Source organism: Acinonyx jubatus, chromosome F2 (assembly GCF_027475565.1).
Source record: "Acinonyx jubatus isolate Ajub_Pintada_27869175 chromosome F2, VMU_Ajub_asm_v1.0, whole genome shotgun sequence".
Taxonomy (NCBI): domain Eukaryota; kingdom Metazoa; phylum Chordata; class Mammalia; order Carnivora; family Felidae; genus Acinonyx; species Acinonyx jubatus.
The window spans coordinates 61,344,359-61,368,551 of NC_069394.1; the positions used below are offsets into that span (position 1 = coordinate 61,344,359).

Sequence of the window (24,193 nt, forward strand, 5' to 3'; positions counted from 1 at the left end):
CATAGCTGCCGTAACATGTTCTGTTCCCACTAACAGTGCAGAGGTTCCAACTTCGCTATATGCTCATCAACACTTGTTATTTTCTGGAGTTTTTTGTTTTTGTTTTTGTTTTTTAATCATAGTCATCCTAATGGCTGTGACATGGTACCTCATTGTGATTTTGATTCATCTTTCCCTAATGGTTAGTGCTACTGAGCATCTTTTCATTTGCTTTTTGACTCTTTGCATACCTTCTTTGGAGGAATATCTGTTCAAGCCTTTTGCCTATTTTTTAATCAAACTCTTTGGGTTTGTTTGTTGTTGAATTGTAGGAGTTTTTTATATATCCTGGGTATTAACCTCTTATTAGATATATGAGTTGCAAACATTTTCTCACAACCCATAGGTTCTCTTTTAATTTTGTTAATTGGGTTCTTTGATGCACAGAAGTTTTCAGGCATGTTTTTTATATTGTTGTTTATACTTTTAATGTAATATCCAGGAATGTCATGAAACTTTTCCCAGAAGAGTTTTATATTTTGACTCTTAATTTTTAGGTCTTTAACCCATTTTGAGTTAATTTTCAAATATTATGTATTGAACAAGGTAAGAATCCAACTTTATTCTTTTGGATTTGGATATCCTGTTTTCTCAGAACCATTTATTGAACAGACTATCATTTCCCCATTGAATGGTCTTGGTACCCCTGGTGAAAATCATTTGACCGCATGAGTAGGAGTTTATTTCTGAAATCTCTGTTACATTGCCTTGTTCTGTATCTCTGTCTTTATGTCAGTACTAAACTGTTTTGATTACTGTGACTTTGTAATAAGTTTTCAAATCAGGAAGTGTGAGACCTAACTTTGTTCTTTTTCAAGACGTTTTTGCCTATTCAGAGTCCCTTGAGATTCCGTATGCATTTTATGATGGATTTTTATATTCCTGCAAAAACTGCTATTGAGAATTTGATAGGCATTACATTAAATCTATAAACCACTGGGTACTATTAACATCTTAATATTAAGTCTTCCCTTCGTGAACATGGGGATGTTGAATATCTTTACATTTATTTGGGTCTTCTTTGATTTCACCAACATTTTGGTAGTTTTCAATGTACAAGTACACAGTGTACAAGTCTTTTGCCTATGTTTATTTCTAAGTTTTATTCCTTTGGTGCTATTGTAAGTTGAATCATTTTCTTAAATTCTTTTCTGGATTGTTCATCATTAGTATATAGAAATGATTTCTGCGTATTGGTTTTTTATCCTATAACTGTGCCGAATTCATTTGTTAGTTCTAACAGATTCTGTGTATGTATGTGGAATCTTTAGAGTTTTCTACATAGAGGATCATGTCATCTGCAAACAGTTTTACTTCCTTTTCTATTTGGATGCCTTTTATTTACTTAATTTTTTACCTAATTTCTTTCTTTTCCTTTCTTTTTTTTTTTTAACCTAAATGCACTTATAGCACTCTATGAAGTAGAAATGTCAAAAGTGGGACATTCTTGTCTTGTTCGTGATCATGGAGGAAAAGCATTCAGACTTTTATCATTGAATATGCTATTACCTGTGGGCTTTCATTTATGGCTTCTGTGCTGAGAGAGTTTTTTTCTATCTCTGTTACTAGTTTGCAAAGTGCTTTTCTCCAATGGTTTTATAATTTTTAACAGTTTACTGTATGTCTTTCAAGTGTCTTTTAATCTGTAGATTCTCACTCAATCTTTTTTTTTCTAACCTTGTGTATTTCTGTTGAAGTAACCGGACTGTCTGCCCTGTAGAGTTCCTGGGAGTTTGGATTTTCTTGACCGCATCTCCATTGTGTTCCTTTGTCACATACTTCTTTTCCCTTGTATGTCCTACAAATTAGTAGCTAGATCTAGAAGCTTAATTAGATTCAGATTTGATTTGTGTGTGTGCTGGGGGGTGGGGGGAGAGGGTCAAGACTTCATAGATGGAGATATCCTTCCAGTAAAAGGTGCATAATTTCTGGTTACTACCATTTTTAAAACTTTAGTATTCTAGTTAGACAGTCTCCTTTCACAATCCATTATACAGTGTTCTTACTTATCCTGTATATCCTTTCTTCTTGGCTCAAAGACAGTTTCATTAGGAAGGATAAAACATGAGTTGTATGTATGTGTGGGGGGGGGGGGGACGGTGGTGATGGTAATTGAACCATAAGTTCATTAATTCAGCAAGTATATGCAGATCAACCACAGAAATAAAATGATTGACAGCTTTTGTGGCAAATAACTAGACCATAGCTATTTTTGGTGAGGCAAAGTTTTTAGGTGAATCTAAACACCTTCCTTAATTTTGAGATTTTCTCAAAACTCTCTTCTTGAATAGCTCTCCAGTATTACTGAAGATGCTTGATTAAGGCTTTCTGGTCACCTCTAGTGGACACATACGTATCCTCAGTAGCTCATGCTGAGTAAACTGGGAGTTGCCATATTTCTGTATTATTTTTTCAGTATAGTGAATTTCAGTTTATCAGACATAGTTTCAGTGTGATTAATCTATAGATGTGCTTGATGCTTGGCGGCTGATTTTAAAGGTAGTTCCAGCTGTCTTTTTTGAGACTTGAGTCTAGCCTTAGGCATTTTCTCTGCCAGTACTTTCCTTGCCAATCTCAGTGTGAGAATAACATTTAACAGAGGTTTATGTATAATGTGTATACAGTGTAATCTTGACTTGGAAGTAATTAGCTATTTACATTAGGGAAAGAATGCTGTGCCCACATCATGGAGCTGAAGAATGGAGTACCTTTCTCTTAGGAGTCAGTCAGATAACTCCATCAGAGTTTCTGTTTGTGGAAAAACTGAACGAGAAGACCCTACTTTTCTTTCTTACTATGATACCTGATAATTTCATATTATTCTGATAATCTTAAAGTGCTTCCACATTACATATTTTAACCCTACTACAAACAATAACTGTAAAATTTTATGTTATTCTTGAAATGCTAGGGTACAGCACCATTTTGTGAGCTCTGAAAATTTTCAGGGACTATGTACATTGAAAGTACTAAATTTGGAATATACCTCAGTAATTACTGATTATTGCCATGTATCAATACCAACCATTTGCTGATAAACTGGGGCAGGGTCAAGATTTTGCCAAGATCTATTCTCTCAAGTCATTTGCTAATTGGCTATAAGCAGTGGATTTGGACTATACTTAAGCGCATATTCACAAAGTCTAACCTATTAATGATTAAATGGTATGGGCTAACAGGTACTTGTGACTAACTCAGGATCACACTGCTTGACTATGCAAGTGATGTATGTGTTTTTTTTGTTTTGTTTTGTGTTTGTTTTTTTAAGAACACCTCTTAAGTTTCAACTGATAGTGAATGACTCTATCTCCTACTCAGTTCCTAGATATTCAGATTATGGAACATCTTTTGCTGGTTTCCTAGTGTTGGGTCATCTTTCCTAGTGATAACAGCCAACTTTGTCCCAAAAAGCTTACTTGCTATTTTGGGGAGAACAATGACGAGCCCTCCTGGGAGTAGCAACACTGAATGTATCTAGTTTAGCTTCCGTGCAGATCAGCTTTACTAATGACCGTGCTCTTGAAAACATGGTCATCTCAAAATATTGGCATGGGGAATTTGCGGTTGCCCTTATTAAATAGCTTGAACTTCACATGCAGTTTGAATTCAGAATATTAATGTATCTTTTTATGGAAGAACATGGAGTCCTATGTCTAGATTGGCTACAGCTATTGGTGGAGTAGTAGTAGTAAGAATAGAAATAATTCCACTACTGCCAGTTGTAGTAGCATCAGCAGCTTTCTACCTGTGAGGTACCGTGTTCAGAATTTCAAATAAATTACCAAATTTAACCTCTCACACATGCTGGTTTTGCTCCCATTTTACTAATGAGGAACCTGAGGCTCAGAGGGTTAAGTAACTGAACCTGACCACCACCACACAACCCGTCAATGGCAAAGTTTAGAATCCCAGTCTAAACTCTACGACTGCAAAGCCTGTGGCATGACCATTATGAAAGTGTGCATTTTCAACGTTTTTCTGCCCTTGTGCAAGAGCTCTTTGCCCACAGGCTGTGAGCAAAAGTGTTTTAGAGGAAACTTGTGGCATGTAGTGAAAGAGTGGTCCCGAGAATGCCTTGTGTTAGACCTAGTTAGTATTAGACCCAGTTCAGTCAAGAGGTGAGCTGGATGGCTATGTCGTAAGTGCCGTGTACAAGGCAGTTTCGTTACTAGTCATCCCAAGAGGATTCCTAGACTGACGTGTAGAAGCAAATGGAACAGCCTCGCAGGACCAGCAGTGTCTTCATCTGGTTGCTGAGTCTCAGGAAAATCAAATTTCTGAATTTCTATGGATTGCATATTTAATGACCCTTAAAATTTATCAAATGCCATGAAGACAGGCGACAAGAGACCATATCCTCATCTTCTGATGTTCCCATACTCACTTGTATTTACAGGCACTCTTTTTTTCAAAACAGATTATAGATTTTCAACACGTGAATTCAAGACTGCCAGACCTAAATCTCTCTACAGGCTGAATTTAATGGCATTTCAGCATTTCTGTGTACTAATTTTGTCTAGAATTTCTTTTAACTCTTTTAAGCATTTTTATAACATGGTGATCTAGTAGACTAGTGATCAGCCTGAAAAAAAATTAATAAAAGGAAAGAAATGACAATGGGCTAGGGGTAATGCTGGTGATTTCAGCATAGAATGATAATAACTTGAGTTTCTGTGAGCATTCTGTGTTCTGGAAACAGGAGGAAAAGATCTTGAGACCATGGGATAATTAAAGATCACTTGATAAAGGATGAAAGCAAAACAGTTGTTTTAGGTCTGGGTCTGTGCTCAGCAGATTTCATTGTTATTTAATTTTTCAACTAAGTGTTGCTTTCTGTTCAGTAGACATAATTGCCTTTGACTTAACAGGCAGCAGCCGTGGGTAGCCTCACATTGCATCAAGTTCCTTCACTTTATTTTCCTGACTTTAAGCAGACATTTGCAATTTAATATCCTATCAACATAATTTAGGAGCAGGGTTAAATTTCAGTTCTCTGTGTGTATGTGCGGTGTTGGATGCTATTTGTGTTGCTTTGGTGAGGAACATCTTGAGAAGAAGGTCTCTAGTAGGAGAATGTCCTGGGCAGAAGAGCTATAGTAAATTGACACTATTTCTTCATTAAAATAAAGAAAAATGCCTAAGCATTTGATTTTATTTTCTCTGTCTGAACCTCTTCACTGTACTAATTTTTACAAAGGAACTAAATTGTAGAGCACATAAGAACATATTTTGCTGAATGTTGTAATGCATACCACTACTGAATTTAAAAAATAAACAATCGCGTGCTGCTTTTACGCTAAGTTTCTCCACTTCATTAAGTAGATAGGTAAGGCTTTATAAGCAGTGGTTCTAAGAATGGGCTGCTGTTTCATCAGGTACAAATTAATCTTGCATTTCTAATGAATATGTTTAATTCTATATTATGTAGGTAGAATCATTTTGGGACTAAAAAGTGCCCCCCTCCCCCTTCGGTAGGTATCTGTGGATTTTTTTTAACCAATACTGAATGCTAACAACTAACTAAAGGTCACATTTAATATTTTTATTGAAATTATTTGAAATACTCTATTTATTGCTTTTCATTCATTTATCCCTCCGCCAAACTTTGGGGAAGCCCTGTGCCAGGCATATTGTGCTAGGTCCCAGGGATATAGAGATAAGGGTGTAGGGCTATGGGTCTGCCCTACTTAGATGATAACACACCTACTGGCCCAGCTGCCAGTGAGCCAGGCTGGAAAGAGTCAAGGGTGAGACTCTTACCTGATGAAGAGGTGATGGCAGAAACTGTGCAGGAGTTCAGGGCATGAGGGTTCAGTCAGAGACCTCAGCATACTAATGTGGGTAATCAAGGGAGACTGATCCTTTACCCTGGGTTGTTTTTTTTTTTTTAATTTTTTTTTTTTTTTTACGTTTTATTTATTTTTGAGACAGCATGAACGGGGGAGGGGCAGAGAGAGAGGGAGGCACAGAATCTGAAACAGGCTCCAGGCTCTGAGCTGTCCGCCCAGAGCCCAACGCGGGGCTCGAACTCACGGACCGCGAGATCGTGACCTGAGCCGAAGTCGGACGCTTAACCGACTGCGCCACACAGGCGCCCCTACCCTAGGTTTTTTAAGGTCCCTGGTGAGAATGACCATCAGAGTCCCTCGTCTTTTACATAAGGCCTCTGCCTAAGTCATCTTTTGAAGAAAAGATTTCATGACAAAAAAAATAGTTTGAAAAACTATATATCGGTCCCATATTAGGGAGGCAAGGAACAGTCAGACATTTATGGGCTTTTTGTACTTGTTGAAGTGTTTAGATGTTTCCTAAAAGGGATAGGAGAGTAAATTGTCCTAGTGAGACCCTGGACATAGAGCCCTGGGAAGGAGGTGATTGCAAATATTCACATAGGAGACACGTGGCGGGGCGGGGGGGGGGGAAGTGGCAGTGAATATATGGAAGGCATGAATTCCAGATCCAAGTGGCAGGATGTCATGATTGATTTGATGTAGGGTCAAAAGAGGCCGTTTAGAAGAATGCCAAGGTTTGGGGCTGATAGGTTGCCATTCACCTAAAGAAGGAAAACAGTAGGTTTGCAGGGGAACTATGACAAATCCAACTTGCAGCACATTGAGTTTCAGATGCTATATGGAACAACCAGCTAGAAATGGCCAATAGGTAATTGATATGTGGGCCCAGAGTTGAGATCTAAGATCTAGCAGAAGGGAGCAGCGTGAAGGTTGAAGCCGTGAGTGTGCTGGGGTCTGTGAGGCAGGCACCCACAGTGAGCAATAGATAAAAACAGTCCCAGGGACCCACATCATTGAAGGGACAGATGATGGATACTCAGATCCTAGAAAGATGCCCAAAAAATATTGATGGTGTTATAGGCACCGGGAAAAGAAATGTCAAGAAGATATTGAACTACAGTGGCAAGTGCCACAGAGGGTCAAGTTCAAAAAAAAAAAAAAAAGAAAGAAAGAAAGAAAGAAAGAAACATTTGGCAACAATGTTTACTTAAATGACATGTTTCTTTGAAGTGATACAACAAAAAATGGTTTTACAAAAGCAACTATTTTATAACTACAGCTTCGGAATTTGTTGTTGCAAAGCACAAGAAAAGATTAAGCCAAAGATGTGGTGGTTGTAATGTCTCAGTTTTGGTCTAAAAAAATGTGGGTTTTTTTCTTCCTCTAAATATGCCAAAATAAGCCATCAAGCTATGACTAATTTATTAACTGTTCAGTGTTAGCTTTTGTCACATTTGACTTGTTTCAGACATATTTGAAAAATGTGAACGTATCAAAAGATTCTTCTGAAGCGAAATTTAACCTCAATATGAGGACGCCCGTGTAAGCAAATCTATGAACGCAGTTATCTATTTGCCCTTCTGGTAGTTTCCTTTTAGGTAAACCACTTTGGGTGAGGTGGCTCTGCACCCTGACAGCTCTGACCGTAAGCAGATCGCAACCCTGCTGCTACTCCATTTCCCTGTCCCTAAAATCAAAAGTGGGTATGTTCTAGAGTTCTTCCCTTCAAACTGTGGATCGTGATACATTAGTGAGCCAGGAAGTGGGAAATTATCAGAGTGCACTACTCCACATAGCAAGTAACGTCTTGTTTTGACAAATTTACATTAAAGCTCTTTGGGAGAGAGGGAAAGAAGGAGGGATGATGGGGGGCGGGGTGGGGACGGGGAGAGAGGAAGAAAGAGAATGTGTGTGTGAGAGAGAGAGAGAGAGACAGATTACTAGCTCATCCTGTAAAATGTATTTTTAACTACAGACTGTGGTTTTAAATTTTTTGAAAAACACTGCCCTCAACTAGAGCCCCTTCCTATTCTAAAAATCTCTCATTCCAGTTGTCTGCCCAGTTGCTCTCTTGGCGTAGTAAATGTTTGAGGACAATACTGTGGAGTGGCAGGTATAAAAACTGTTAAGGAATGACCGCTAATAACAAAGGAGAAAGACATTAAAAGGTAAATAAGGCCAACATCTGTGTTGTATTTGACCACAAGACTGAACAAGCCTTTAAAATTTATTGGTATTCCGACTAGCAAGTCATTACTGTAATTTATGAAGTAAAGTTAAAATATGCTATATATTAACAAACAATGGAGTAATTCTTTTGATGGTGGTATAATATGCAACCGTATCGAGGAGAAATAAAGCTTTTTCAAAAGTAACAATACCGGCACATAAATTCCCGAATTGGCAATTAAATAAATGTGGTGAGTCTCTTCCATCTTGCCACATAAAAAGATTCATTGACATGGTTATGAGACAAGTCAGTGTATTTTTATTGGCCTGAACTAGAGGGAGTAAACACCTTGGTCAGGTGTTTTGTTTTAGAAGCAGCTGTTTGAACTTCTCCTACTGGTTGTTTCTGCTCTAGGGTATATTTGAGCATTTGCGTTTTCCGGCGCACTTACTGATTTAGAATTCAAGTGAGTGAGCAATTTCCTATAAAACTAAGATTCAATGGAAGTTTCTCTATACTTATGGGTAAACTTTTAAATTCGTCTGCAGCCTCGGGAATTTCATAGGCTTTAGGTGGTATTAAACAGGGACAGTTTGAAGAATGCTGAGGAATATGAATCATCAAACCGGAAATCTGAGGGACGTGTTTTTATTTGTCCTTCCCTACGCAGCTCTTAGACATTCCGTTGGTCTCTCTTTCTTTCTTCTCTGCCCTGTTACAAACCCTGGGGTGTTTGCTTTGCCCCTTTGCCAATCTAACCCCTGACTCTTGGCAGTACTGTGCTCTCTGCCTCCTTCCCACTGTCAGTCAGCCGGCGGAGAAGGCCTGGGGAAGAGAGCAATTGAGACCAGCGAGGTCATCCTGCCATATTTTCCCAGACCCTTCGCTGTCGGTCCTCTGGGACTCCTGAAAGGTAGACTGATGGAGGGGGCATGGTGGAGGCAGTGCTAGCAGAGTGGGTGGGGTGGGGCGGTGTTGACTCCACCTCCCTGGCCATAGCTGATTGGCCTGTGGCAGGCAGCCTTTGAGTCCCCACCCCATCCCTCCATCCCAGGCCCCTGCTCTCTCCACGGTGTGCAAACGCATCCAGCAGTGCCAGATTAAGAGACGAGAATTTTTTTTTTTTCTGCATGCGAACAACGTGTCTGCCAGTTAGCCATCCGATATATTAGATGAGCAAAGTAAGGATCGGTGAGGTAAGGGCCCCAAAGTGGGAGAGCAAGGTAAGGCCTGGCCCCTGGGTCTAGGGCTCTTCCTCCAATGCTTGAGGCTCTTTCCCGAAGCGCTTGTAGAGACGGGACTTGAGATAAATACTCAAGAGCGTGGTAGACTATAGAAATGTGGGCAGTAGGGAGTAGACCACAGACTTTGGAATGAAGATGCTGTGTTCAGAAGACCGTACAGAAAACGTGCAAGTCTTCTGTCAGAGAGTATAGGCACACAAAGTGTACCCCAGTAGGCAGGTGACATATGTGAAGGCATAATTCTTCTACTTATAATTTCCCTAGTTAAGTGATGATACAGGTGGACTCTACACATACTCCAGAGGCTTGATGTAATAATGAAACAGGCTATCAGAAATTATTGCTTGAAAACATTTAAAATGTCGTACGTGTAACAGCCAACATTGCTGTTAGAATGCCGGTGAAACCTTCCAAAACTCTCATTACAGCTTTGTAGACTTTGTGGACGTGTTTTCTTCCTTGATTAGTTATGCAAGGTCTTCACCAAGAACCGTGTTGTTTCCTGGATGTGATACATTACAAATACATTGACACCATGAAAACTGCAACTATTTCCACAGCCCCTGAATTCATCTCAGTGCCCATAGATGTCATGCGGATATGGAGTGTATGAGACAGCCTGATCATCAGTAGCACCCAAGGCTTAAGCTTTGCATATACATTTCAGGATGCTGGTCCTCCCCCCCCCCCCACCCCGCCACCCCCCACCAACCCGCCCCCGTGCCTTTGGTATGGTCCTGGCTGTCTGGTAACTGGATGGTGTCGCATGAATGTCAGGATCAGCTCTCTGAGCTGGGCATAGTGCCCGTTGCTCAGAGTGGCTATAACTTCCTACTGTGAGTATACCCCAAATTGGCCGACAGCCCCAAAAAATAACAAATAATGATAGTTATCATCTGGAGTAAAATTAGTATTTATTACCCTTCTGAAATTAATCTATTATTGTACCTATTTTCTGGTATTTGTGGCAGACCTGTTAGATACTCTTGGTTTATGGCGTAACATACACAGTGTCTTCTCCAGTCCATGAATTTCTTGCTCCTGACACACACCTGTGAAGATAAATTTCCTCTACTCCATATGCCTAAGTAACCCTAGATTTTATATTGTTGTAATATTTGAAGCAGCAAATTATCTCTTCATTATGCAAAGTACCAACAGCATTGGGGTCACTTGTTAAATAAGATAAGTCACTGAAGTTTGCACACAGAGTGGATCACGTCCACCAGGAGCAGCTGGAGGCCAACCTTCCCCGATGAGTCCCTTGCTCTTGGCCCTTCCTTGCACTGACTCCCTCTTCTTGTGACACTGTATTCCATGAACCTGAAGTACAGATGTTCTTGACCTGAAAAATTCTTCTTTTAGGATCCACCTACATCAGTTTCCCTTGGACTGCGCATGGAAGAAATGATTTTCAACTTGGCAGACACACATCTGTTTTTCAACGACTTAGAAGTAAGTTCTGGTTATTGTATACACACTTCATGTTGCGTGCCTGGAAGTCGGTGAGTGGTCTTGCAATAACAGTGAGATATTTTGCGACTATCTAACGGAAATAATGAGATTCCATTCATTACTGATTATGTGGTAATATGGTTGCCTTCATGGTATTTCTGTTTTGCTTTCCTTGGGTTGTTGTGTTTCGAGGTTAGATTCCATGTGACCCTTGGTAAGGATTAAAACTTGATGTCAAAACTCTTAAATATTAAACTGTGTTGATATCCTATGCTACAGATTTCTCAGCTACGTAATTACCACTGAGACGGGTTACCTTCAGAATCCAACAGAAGGAGCAACACTGGCTTACCCTCTCCTTGTCAGCCTCTTATCCTATGGAGTCCTATGGTTTTCTTTCCGGTTGGCCCGATTGTATGATATTTTAGTCAGGCCTCTGCCCTTTGGACTGCCAGGATTTCTTACGTCAAACTGCTGATGATTTTATTTGTCCATTGTAATTTGGGGAGGAACTTCTGTAAGATGGTTAATTAAACTTGTTACAGGCACTGTCTAACATGATGATCTCGATTAGCGGCGTTTTTAAGCCTAGAGAGTATTGTTTCCTATATCACCGTTAGGAGAAAACATGACTATGACTACATTTCACCCTCTTCTTAATAGAGACAGTTGTTTATTTAAATCCTGCTGTTAAGCAAGCTTGTGGTAAGGCTGCCAACAGGCATTAATCATCAAGTTGTTGTTTTGGTAGATTTTATAAATGTGTGTTATTTCAGACAGAAGAATCTGAGAGATTCAAATAGAACTTTTACTGATCAAAGTTAATGGGCAGCAATTGGCCTTTAAATATTTCCTGATGTTTCCCTTTTCGAAATCAAGCAAAACACACCTTATTTAATAGATGAGCCAAAATCATTTGAAAAATGCCAGTGTGACAGAACTTAAATGCGGTTTGTTCAACATCTGTCCTGTATTTTGATTTCTTTTCATCTGCAATGAAACTACTCGTAGACGAATTGGCAACTTTCGGTGCAATAAAATTATTTAAATGTGCTTCATTTTTTCCCATTCCTTAGTGAAATATTTATTTTTACACTTAGGGTAAAATACAGTTTTTTTTCACATTTTAAAGTATTTGCTTTTCTTAAGGAAATTACATGTAAGGCATTACTATTTTTTAAGGTAGAAATATTCCCAGTGAGTGACAAGTTCAGAGTTGCCTTTAGAAGAGCTTAATAATCATTCTTATTTTCAAAAGCTGTTTCTGATTTATGGTTGTGATTCACCTCATAAGAGAACAGCACAAAAAATTCCATATTTTACTGGTATATTAAAACTCCTTCCCTAAGTTTCCATTTGTTTCTAATGATACAGACTAGGCTGATATTTTGTCTTGGGTACAACCTTGTTACTCTTACTGATGTTAATAGGTGTTAATAGCACCCATCAAGAAGAAATTAGCAGCAATTTGCTATTGCTTTCAAATTTTACCTTCTTACAAATGCCAAAGCTTGTGTATGCAGTGGCAAAACTATTGTGGTGAAAAGTGAGAGGTTAGCCAAAGCAATAATTCGGTATCATATAGACCAAAAACTTCCAAACTTGGTTTTGATATAACAGCTGGATTTTCATTTGTTTACTGACATTATTCACAGTGAACTGTATACAGAGTATCTAAAATAGCGCTCAAATCCATGGAAAGTACATCTTGAAAGTTCTAGTTTAGAAATGTAGGGGATATAGTTTTACCATAAGCCCAAACTGAAATAAAAAGAAAATGATGAACTGGGGGTCGATGCAGACATTAAAATGTCTGATTCTGTTCTTGGCATAAGGACTTTGCCTTATGTAAAGTAGAGAAGGGAATAAAGATATAATTCAACCAAATATACAAAGCAACAGTAGAAAAATGAAGCTTACAACTTTACAAAACTTAGTTTTAAGTTATTTTACTTAAGAGTAATATAAAGGTATCAACAAAAGTATAAATCAAAGATCCATTTAACCTCCGTCTTTGAAAATTGTTTACTTGCTCTAGATTTGCACAATATTTCAAAAATAAATTGGTTCTTAAACTTATTTCAGTATTTCATTTTATGTTTTTGGTAATTCAGACCTGGGGCTGGTCATTGCAAATACTAGTTTCTTTCAAAATAAAAAGCAGAGTTATTTCCTGGGAAAAATAAATGTATTGGCATTCTATTTCCAAGAAAACCAAAATTATCTCATCAGGCAGCAATGGTGTGGTAATGCCTAATTTCACACTCTAATGAGCAATGTGGTGCAGTAAGAGACGTGGATATTTTAATATATTTAAATTACATGTTTTTAACATTTTAAGATCTCTGATACAGGTAATTTCAAGGAGATTAACGGATCTATTGTTTAGCTGGAAGTGTGATTTCCGAACTCCAATTGTTGACATTTGGCCTCATTTTCTTTTAAAAAGTTAACTTTTTTGCCAGCCACCCCTCTGTATAATTTGATTAGTTCACAGTTTTGGCTTATAAGAGATTCTGAATAACGAAACACACTTGTGAGAGGCTTCTAGTAACAGTTTTTGTGTTATCAGAGTATATGTTTCAAATCGTTCTGGAGCTACTAGAAAATTTTAGGATATCATTTTAAAGTAATTTAGAAATGCCTTAATTGTACTTTAAGAACTAAAACAGTTAATCATTTTAGTTTTAAAAGTCTTGTGTGTCACCTCATTTTGTGACAATTTTTAATAAAAGCAGTCACAATTTAAATTAATTGTGTTGACGCTCCGGAGCAGGGTGGGGGGGAGGGCAGGGAATTAAATGGAGAAATTTTGTGGGTTTTGTTTTGTTTTGTTTGTTTTTTGGTACCATTGAAAAATATTTGACATGTTAAGGAACATGAGTGACAGGGAGACGTAATTTTCAAAGGAAATACTATCTCCCCCACCCCCCCCCCCCACTCCCAGAGAAGGGTTTAAACTTTACTTCCATAGTGTACTTCTGGCTTTCCTATTTCTAAGACTATTTAACATCCCGCGTATCATTTTACCAAAGGGTCTCCGTGTGCAATGTGATGATGCTTATATGGAAGTCATTTTTTATGAGTGACGGTATGGAACTAGAGGTGTTTTGTTTTTTTTTTTTTTCTTCAGCTTCTTTAGCAAAGTATGACTCCGAGTGAATGGAGAAAGAGTTCTTTCTGTTGGGTTTTTATTGAAAGGCCACCTGCAGGCAGAGTGAGGAAAGGCCTTTCGTGTACGATAACGTTTCAGTTTAATTTGCTATTGGTTAGTTCTCCCACTAGATTTTTTTCCACAGTCAGGGAGACTATTTCATATAAGTCAACTAAAAATAAGGTGTAAGCCTATGTTGAACTTGCTCTCTGTCGGGTGTCAAGTTGTATCACTGAGCTGGCATTACGGTTGCCATCCTAACTGGTGCTGGTGACGTGGTGGCCTTCACGGGCCTCTGCTCCCAGAGCACACTCCCTGACTGCAGGGATCAGGGTTGGGAAATAGCAGGAACGCTCCTCATCCTTCTGTCTTCACGTGAAGGGGTTGTATGCACCACACTTATCTAGTTAAGTGTGGGGCTCCATTAGAGCATTCTCCCTTTCCTAGTGTGTTGCATAGTTGAGACAGACCAGAGGATTCCTTAGTGTCAGGATTCACATGAATGCCTCAGTCCTTTCTTGAGTCTTTGCCATGTAGACTCCTGTCCTAGATCTGTCGTTTAAGTACCCGCTTCTGGTACCCCTTTGTTTTTACCTTTTCTACAAAGAAAAGGCTTGGGATAGGGGTGGCTGGGTGGCTTGGTCGGTTAAGTGACCGACTTCGGCTCAGGTCATGATCTCGCGGTCCGTGAGTTTGAGCCCCGCGTCGGGTTCTGTGCTGACAGCTCAGAGCCTGGAGCCCGCTTCAGATTCTGTGTCTCCCTCTCTCTCTGCCCCTCCCCTGTTCATGCTCTGTCTCTCTGTGTCTCAAAAAAATAAATAAACATTAAAAAAAAAAATTAAGAAAAGGCTTGGGATAGAAAGTTCCGGTCTCCGTAGAGGCTAGCCTGGGTTTGGTGAGGCAAAGGTTGTGGAAGGCTGCTGAAAACAGTCTCTAAATAATGCTGTGGTTTAAAGGAAGGGAGTTGTAATGATTTTTCTTATAAAGCAAAGAAATTAGTTTGCCCCTTGGTTTCATTCATTCTTTAAATTTGTGATAATATTTTATGACTCTAACCCTTAGGGTATCATCTGTTAATTATTTTAGTATATGGTATTTATAAATTTGTATTTACCTACGAAAAAAATCTTTCTTCCAAGTACCAACCATGCCAATGCTCAATAGCTTCGATTTCACGTGACATGTTTTGTAGTGACCTAACTGCCAGTGTTGCCAAAAGTGTAAAATTTTAGCTAATTCAGAGGTTGATTTTTTTGAGTTGAAAAATGTAATTCACCTAGAAAGGGCCTTATTCTCTATAAATAAGTAGGAAAGGAACTCTTGTGCCCAGAGTCCAGCTTTTGTGGTGGGTGCTGGAAATTCTGGTTCTCTGCTGCTGCCCGAGAAAGCATCTCATGGATGCTTCCAGAGAGGACGCTTCGAGAAGAGCTTCGAGCTGTTCTCTGTTTTCAGTCCCTTCCACAAGCCAAGAGCAACTGTATGAAAATGTGCATGCATTATCAGTATCCTATTCCAAATGTACCCATACACATATACACATATGGCATGTTTTCAGCTCTGTACAGAGGCTTTTTGTGCTCTTATTTTCTCCTTATACATTTGGCAAACATAAAGTATCATATTTTTTGGACTCCTGATAACATCTTTTGTAACAACCAGAATATCGCCTTCAACGTTTTGACCATTAAATGACTTAGATTGAATTCTTATCTGTTATCTTAGAATAGAATCAATTTCTATTTCCTTCCCCATGGAAGAGAGTACAGAGTTGACTTTGCCTTCTTTGTCTTTATTTTTGAAAAGGAAGTTCATCTATTTATTTTATTTAATTTTTTTTTTTTTTAAATTTACATCCAAGTTAGTTAGCATGTAATGTGCAATAATGATTTCAGGAGTAGATTCCAGTGATTCATCCCCTACATAGAACACCCAGTGCTTATCCCAACAAGTGTCCTCCTTAATGCCCCGTGCCCATTTGGCCCACCTCCTCTCACACACACACACACACACACACACACACACAAACCCTCAAGCAACCCTCAGTTTGTTCTCCGCAGTTAAGTCTCCTGTGTTTGCCTTCCTGTGTCTTAAGGTAAGTTGTTTGGTCTTGTCCATTTCCTTGGTTAACAAGATTAACAGCAAAAGTCTGAGTTTAGAGGGCAAACTACAGTTTCTGAGTAACAAATGATTATTAGATATAATAAGTGAATATTGAATTTAGCTATATCCTAATTGATGGCTGAAAAGAAGCAATGTCGTATTTTGTTATTATTACTAATGAGTAATTTTAAGTGTTCTTCCTGTTTCTTCATTTCTTACAAGATTCTATATTTTTCTTTTATGTGAAGTAAGAAATAGATATATAAAAATCTATTCAAGGACTTCGTTAATTGTGAGCTTCATCAGAAGGTTAGTAGTCAAAGTATACAGCTGCTTAACATAATAAAAGGTATTTACCTTACACTGACAGCCAACATTGTACTTAGCAGTAAAATAAGAGAGACACATCGTCATTACAAAAGGAAAAAAAAAATTAAATGCTCTCTGTCAGGACTATTATTCAGCATTATTTTAGGAATCTGGGGCACAGTAAGACATGAGCTATAACTAATGAAATGAAAGCGATGGAAATGATTGTTTTTGCAGAAAATTTGATATACATAAAAGCTGAAATAAACTTGAATAGTCTTAGAATTTATAATAAGCTTCAGAAAAGTGAAAGATTATAGAATTAAGTTTAAAAATCAATAACTTTTGTATTATAGTCAGACATGCAGAAATTTTAATTATAATTTTAAAGTAGCAGAAACTGCAACACCAAAATGAAAACAAAATTAAAAGGAAAAATAATAAGTAACCTATACAAGAGGCAATTGTAAGAAATATATGAATAAAACTTTGACATCTTACTGAGAGATCTAAGGATTTGAATAAAAGATTTTTTCCCTTTCTTTTTGTAACACGTTTGAACAGTTTTACAAAATTGTCCATTTGAAAGAATAGGCAAAAATACCTAAAATTTTTTTGTCAGAAAGTGGTAATAGTAAGCATCCAACTCAACCAAATAGTAAATGTCTTAGAATTCTATAATGATATGAAGATTTGTGTTGGCCTACATTGGCATTGGACTAACCAGGGGGAGAAAAGATCATTCAGACACAGCCCCAACTTCTAGAAGACTTTTGTATGTGTTAAATGAACACACACATATAATAAGGAATCGATGTCAATTCATTAAGAAAAAACATAAAGAAATAGCTCAGTAGAAGAAATGAGCAAAGAACATGGGACAGACTGTTCACAAGAGGAAAACATTCAAATTGTCCACACACATGAAGGAAAGATGTTAGATTTCACTTTTGGTGATCAGAAATGTCAAAGTGGTCAGCCCCTGCCCATTACACCAGCAAAGATTTTAAATCAGTGATGTGGTCTACAGTGCAGTAAGATAAACAACTTGTGTCCACTGCTGATAAGGATGTGAATTGGTACGAGTTTTCAGAAAAGCAGTTTGATAATATGTATTCAGGAGCTTAATGTGCTGATTTTTTTACTCAGTAATTCCACTTTTCGCTTCTATTCTGAGAAAAGAGAATTGTAGACAGATAACTGATAACATAGTGATAAGCGGTCATTGACCTTGTCCTAAATACTTTACATACATTATTCCACTTAATACCCTGAGGTTTCTATGATAAAAAGCACTATCATTATCTCCATTTTGTGGAGGAGCCTAGCAAATCTTGGAGGATTAAACTAAAATTTGTCTAAGCTCATACAGCTACTGAATGACAGACGCTAACTCAAGACAGGTACTTTCTAGAAGTTCTCTCCGCCCACACTATATCTCCCCATGGCCTTTTTTTTTTTAACTCTGAAATACAGAAATGTTTTAAATACCCATAAATAAAGAATGAAATAAATTATAGCACATCCTCATTGGAGATTGTTTTAAGACTATATTAAATAGAAGGAAAATATTCATGGTCCATTTCAAGTATAAAATAATAGGCTGTACAGTACAGGGTAACTTAATGTTTGAAAGTATGCCCTATTATCTGAAAAGGTTATAGACTGGATGATTCCAGTGATTTAACATTCTAGAAAAGGCAAAACTATGGAGACAGTAAAAAAGTTCAGTTGGTCGCCATGGGTTAGAGGGAGGGAAGGATGAATAGAGGGAATTCAGAGGATTTTTTTAGGTAGTGAAACTGTCGTGTGTGATGCTGCAGCGGTGGATTCCCAACATCCTACTTTTGTCAAAACCCTTAGGATGCACAACACCAAGAGTGGGCTCTTTTATTTTTTTTAATATGAAATTTATTGTCAAATTGGTTTCCATACAACACCCAGGGCTCATCCCAAAAGGTGCCCTCCTCAATACCCGTCACCCACCCCATCTCCCTCCCTATCCCCATCAACCCTCAGTTCTCAGTTTTTAAGAGTCCAAGAGTGAGCTCTAATGTCAATGATGGACTATGGGCGATAATGATGTGTCAGTGTAGATTCATTTGATCATCACAGATGTAACGCTCTAAGATGTCCGTAGTAGGGGAGGTTGTGCATGCACGTAGACAAGGTACACATGGAAAATCTCTCTGCTTTCTGTTCAATTTTTTTTGTAGGTCTATTGCTTCTCTAGAAAACAAAGTTTAACTTTTTAAAAAAGATTATGGCATATTGAAAAAAAAACTGGAGGGAAATATATTTTTTAAATATGTTATGACATAAAATTTTAAAGTAAGTCTACAAAATAAATCATACTACTGTTTTTAATGTATATGGTATTAAAAACTAGCTAGAGGTAAATATATTAAAAAGTTGCCAGTCTGGATAATGGGTTTACAAATGCTGTTTCTCTGGGACGCCTGGGTGGCCCAGTCAGTTAAGTGTCTGACTTCGGCTCAGGTCATAATCTCACAGTTCGTGAATTCGGGCCCCGTGTCGGGTTCTGTGATGACAGCTCAGAGCCTGAAGCCTGCTTCAGATTCTGTGTCTCCCTCTTTTTCTGCCCCTCCCCTGCTTGAACTCTGTCCCCCTCTCTGTCTCAAAAATGAATAAACATTAAACACACACACACACACACACACACACACACAAATGCTGTTTCTCTGTAATGCTCCAGAACTGAGATGCTCATAGCATTTTGTAATCTCTCTATATCTTGTGGCTGCTGCCTTTATTCAGTAGTTAATACATATTTATTGGGCAACTATTAAGTTCCAGGCATAGTGTTCTAGATGCTGAGAATACAGTGATGATTGAGTTAAGGTTTTTCTCATGGAATTGGCACTCCGTAGAGGAAGTAGGAGATAAACACTATGTAAATAAAATAATGTCATGTAGAAATAAATATGAAGAAAATGAAACAGTAATTGGATAAGGGATGGATCAGCTGAGGTGGGGCATCTTTAGCTGAGATGTTCAGGAAGAGGTATCCCTGAGGAAAGGACATTTGTGAAGAAACCAGGAAGTTGGGAGGGAAGCAGCTACAACTACAGAAAAGCATTCTGGAAAGTCAGCGGCAAGTGCAAAGGCCCTGAGGTGGAAATGTGTTTCACTCCTTCAAGAAATAAACAAGACCATTATGGCTGCAACAGAGTGAATGGGGGGACAGTGACAGAGTCCAGATCGTGAAGGACCTTGTAGACTGTGGTGAGAAAGCTGGATGATTTTTCTAATTGTAGTAGAAAGCCATTGGAGAGTTTTAAACATGGGCATGTTAAAATGTTTATATTCTTAAAAGCTCAGCCTGATTAGCGTATGAGGAAAGGCAAGACTGGAACCAACGCGACCAATTAGGAGACCGTTGAGCCAGCCAGATAGCCTTGGGCTGAGATGGCGGCAGTTCTGGACATGGTGAGAAGTTGCAGGATTTACAGTATAATTTAGTAGAAACACTGACTGGATTTGATTAAGGGATCAGAGGTTGGAGGAGAAGGAAAGCTGAATGAAGGATGACCACTAGGTTTTGACCTGAGCAACCAGATGGGTGGTGGATTATCTGAGATGAGGAGTGGGTTTGGGGTGGTGAGGGTGGGGAAGGAGTTGTACTCAAAAATTCTGCATTGAGCATATTAATTTGAAATACATATTCAACATCCAAGTCAAGAAATTATGTACTATAGGTTTGAATCTCAGAGGAGAGAAGCAAATGTAAGGATATCATTTTATTTAAAAAAAAATTTTTTTACATTTATTTATTTTTGAGAGAGTGAGACATCAAGTGAGAGTGGGAAAGGGGCAGAGAGAGAGGGAGACAGAAGCAGTCTCCAGGCTCTGAGCTGTCAGCACAGAGCCCGATGTGGGGCTCGAACCCACAGACCGTGAGATCACGACCTGAGCTGAACTTGGACGCTCAACGGACTGAGCCACCCAGGCCCCCCTTGAGGATATCATTTTAAAAGTCGTAAAGACCTCTTCTATGGGAAAGAGTGCCAATGGAGAAGAGGGCCTAAGATTGAGTATTAGACACTCTAATAATCAGAAACAGGACCAAGAAAAAAGAACTTTCAAGAGATGTGTTAAACAATAGACAGTGAAGAGGGTGGAAAAGTATGGGGTATCACAGCAACGTAGCGGATGGCATTTCAGGAGCAAGGGATGATGTGCTGTGTCCCAATTGCCACCAAAGTTGAGTAAGACGAGAACAGAGCAGTAGCTTTTGGATTTGGCAAGAATCTTGGCGGTTAATGACTCTGATAAGCACCATTTCAATGAAGCAGGAAGACAATTGGAGCGGTTTGAGGAGAAGACCAGGGTTGACAAAGTGAAGTCAGGAAGGATTGAGTGTCTACAGTGACAGGTTGTAGAGAGATGGGTTGGTGTATGGAGGGGATCAGAGGATCAAGGGAGGTCGTGGAGTTTTTCCACGGAAGATGTTTAGACATGTTGGGCCTCAGTGGATATAATTCAGTGGAAGAGAAAAGATGTATGGTAGCAAAGAGAGAGAAACTGTGAGAGTGAAGTCCTTGGGTAGCAAGGGAAGATGGGTGGCATCCGGAACACAAGATAAGAAGAAAGGCAGAACTGGCAGCTTCAGATGCGGGCAGGCATCTGGGGTTCGGTAGTGCTAAGAGGAAGCTGTTCTCATTGGAACAACACCTGCCACTCTGTTACTACCGTTTCCTGTCTGCTGCTCTTTGTCCCCAACTAGGGAGTCCCTTAAGGGCAGAGACCATGATTTGTCCGCCCTCATCCTAAGTTTCTAGCACAGGACTTGGTACATGGAAGGCTCTCATATGTTTTTTTAGTTTTTTCCAAAACTTTCGAATTAAATAGTCTACAATGAGCACACCTGCTTTTATATTTTGCAAAAGTTAACTTTTTACAAGTAAATGATTAATCACAACCTTGAAAACAATTTAGATTGTCCAAGATGTTAAATTTTGATGCCCCTTCCTTAAAGTCATATCTTCAAAGTTCTTAATGCCAAAATACAATATACATGGAAGAGGTATGTTATAAATCATTTACAGTGTGCTTCCAGTTTAAGGTTTAAAAAAATCAAAGGTATTTACATCAAAAAAAAAAAGATACAGGGTTTGCTACATTAAAAGTGTTACAGACGCCGCGCCCGAGTGGCTCAGTCGGTTAAGCATTTGGCTCTCGACTTCGGCCCAGGTCACAATCTCCTGGTTTGTGAGTTAAATTCCCACATCAGGGTCAGTGCTAATAGTGCAAAGCCTGCTTGGGATTCTCTTCCCCTGCCCCACTTGTGCTCTCTTTCTCTCTCAAAATAAAAAAATAAACTTTGAGAAAAAAATTACAAAAATATTTTCTACAATAAAAAAAGACTTATTTCCAAGTAGTGGTCTAATACCATCTGCCACCAATACAACAATATGTTTTATTTATATTTTTATTTTCGATAGCTAATATTTCTTATAATTAGCCAATTACGGACTATAGTCAATCAATGACTCAGCTATTCCACCTTGACTCAAAGCCCCGTATTTATATGATTTGTTCTCTTACGGTGCTAGAGATAGCAGAACTTGAACTCATGAATTCATGCATTCGTGGAGGAACCCCTCTGTGCCTTAATTTCCTGTCTCTAAAATTGAATGATGATAGTACACACCTCACAGGGTCCTTGTGAGGATTCCCTACTTCTATATCATTAAGGGCACAGAACTAGCACCCGCCCACAGGAAGCAGTTGAAGAAATCTAGGCTATTACTGTTTACGGGTATCTTCTACGTGTCAAACCCGAGACAGTAGAGCTATGGAGGAAGAAGAGGGAGTGACTTCAGGAGGGGTTAGGGAGTGAAGGAAAAGAGACAGTAGCTGGTTTGCTGCCATAATCCCCGTGCAGAATTCCAACACTAATCACACCAGAGACGATGACGACAACAACAACGAATCTGCCAGTGTTTAGTTTGCAAATGCAGCTGGTTCCAAGCACATCGCACAGTACTTCTCTTGCCCTTTCTTCATTCGTAGCCTCCTCCCACCCCCAGGTCCACGAGAGGAGATTCACTGCTGGCAGTTAAATAGCTACTGTCTCTGGCTTCTGTCATGCTGTGCCGCTCCTTTGTAGAAGACGAGGATGCTGGCTTAGTGTCAAAAAGACGCGTGTTTCTTTGCTCGTGCTGGTCAGTTTTCCTTTCCTTGTCCAATTCCGGATCGTGGAAGGATTGAAGGATGGCTCATGGAACTTTCTGGTAGTCCACAGTGTGGAGCAGAGCCTTGCCTTGTTTGAAGTCTCCTCACCAGGCAGAGCAAGCCTGTCCCTGGGTACGTCCCCATGGCGGCAGTGGGGATGCACTGTTGGGCTCTGGGTACTGGTCCAACCTTGGTCAAGTAAGAAAGACAGGAGAGCAGCAAGCTTCAGGGAAACTCCTCCTGTCAGTAAAAAAAAAAAAAAAAAAAAAAAAAAAAAAAAAAGCATTGAACTGAAGTGATTTTTGCCCAGAGACACTTTGGTAAAGCCAAGGTTGAAGCCAGGGTTTCCTGCCACAGCTGTCATTGCACTAAAACCTGTCTAGCTGTGTCTCCTAAGCTGACCGTTGCTCTTTAGCAACATGAAGGAGGTAGAGTATCCCGGTGCTGTCACACCTTGATGTGATATGGCAAAGCCCAATAATGGCATTTTCCCTAATGAGAGACAGAGCACGGGTTGGGGAGGGGCAGAGAGAGAAGGAGACACAGAATCCGAAACAGACTCTCGGCTCTGAGCTGTCAGCACGGAGCCCAAGGCAGGGCCCGAACTCGGGAACAGCGAGATCATGACCTGAGCTGAAGTCGGACGCTTTTAACCGACTGAGGCACCCAGGCGCCCTCTGTTCTTTGAAAGCTTTGGTTTTCACTGTCTTCCAAACAGTAGCTACTCAAGCAACCTAACATCTGCTGTGCGAAAGTTGGAAGATAGGGAGGTAGATAAATAGGCAGGCAGTGGACAGACATTTGTAAATTCCTACTGTTAAATAGACAAATATTTTCCTGCCCCTGTATTACAAAGGAGAGCTGATATGCTGTAAATATACTCCTGCTTACGCCATTCTGGACACTATACAAGACATAGAAGAGAAGAGATGAAATATATCACTGCCCTCGAGGAGCCCAGATGCTATGTGGAGACGGAAAAGCAAAAGCACGATTTTATTACAGAATGATATTCCCGGTGATGGGGATATGTAAGGATATTACTAGAGTCCAAAGGCAGGATGGCTCACCCAGATCGAGAGCAAGGTGCCAGGGCTGTGTGTGTCAGAAAAATGATTGCCCAAGGAAGTGATCTTTGACATGAGAGCATGTGGCATTTAGGCACTTAGTTCGAGTAGGTATAAAGCACAGAGTGCACGCAGGGCGGTGTGAGGTAAGAGGATAGAAAGGGAGACTAGAGCCAGGTCACGGAAGGCTTTGTACACTCTGCTAAGGAAGCTGGATTTCATACGGAATGCCAGTGGTAACCGTTACAGAATGTTTAGCATTACCATGGGCATGAATGGCGTTGCGAGGTCAAGGGCGTCAATAATCTAGGTGGGAGATCACCAGGGTTTGCCTGCGAGAACAGAATACAGGGGCAGATGCGAAAGCTAAGAGTGTAGTTTGGAAAGACTGGGGAATACGTTCATCGTCGCGGGGAGGGAAGCAAGAGTCGTACTTTCTGGCTTGAGTCATCAGATAGAGGTTTAAAACCCCAGGACAGTTAGCTGGCTTTGGCAGGCAGATGCTAAATTCGGTTTTGAGATGTGGGATTTGAAGTGTACAACATCCTGCAAGTGGTCGGCATGCAGGTCTGCAGCTCAGAGAACTGAGCTTGAAGCCAGCACCCTTGCAATTGGTTAAGATTTGCCAAGAAGGAATGCACTGAATAAAAAAAGTTATCTCAGAG

The 24,193-nt window shown here is 39.5% G+C and overlaps 1 protein-coding gene across 14 annotated transcripts in view; it reads left to right on the plus strand.

The window, feature by feature from the left end:
- The window catches only part of EYA1 (EYA transcriptional coactivator and phosphatase 1), a 349,308-nt gene that overhangs the window by 283,040 nt on the left and 42,075 nt on the right, over positions 1-24,193 (plus strand). For all 14 annotated transcript variants that reach the window (XM_053208728.1, XM_053208730.1, XM_053208729.1 and 11 more), the window contains one exon: positions 10,611-10,700. In XM_053208728.1, coding sequence (XP_053064703.1) covers positions 10,611-10,700 — 90 coding nt within the window. The remainder of the gene's footprint in view (positions 1-10,610; positions 10,701-24,193) is intronic.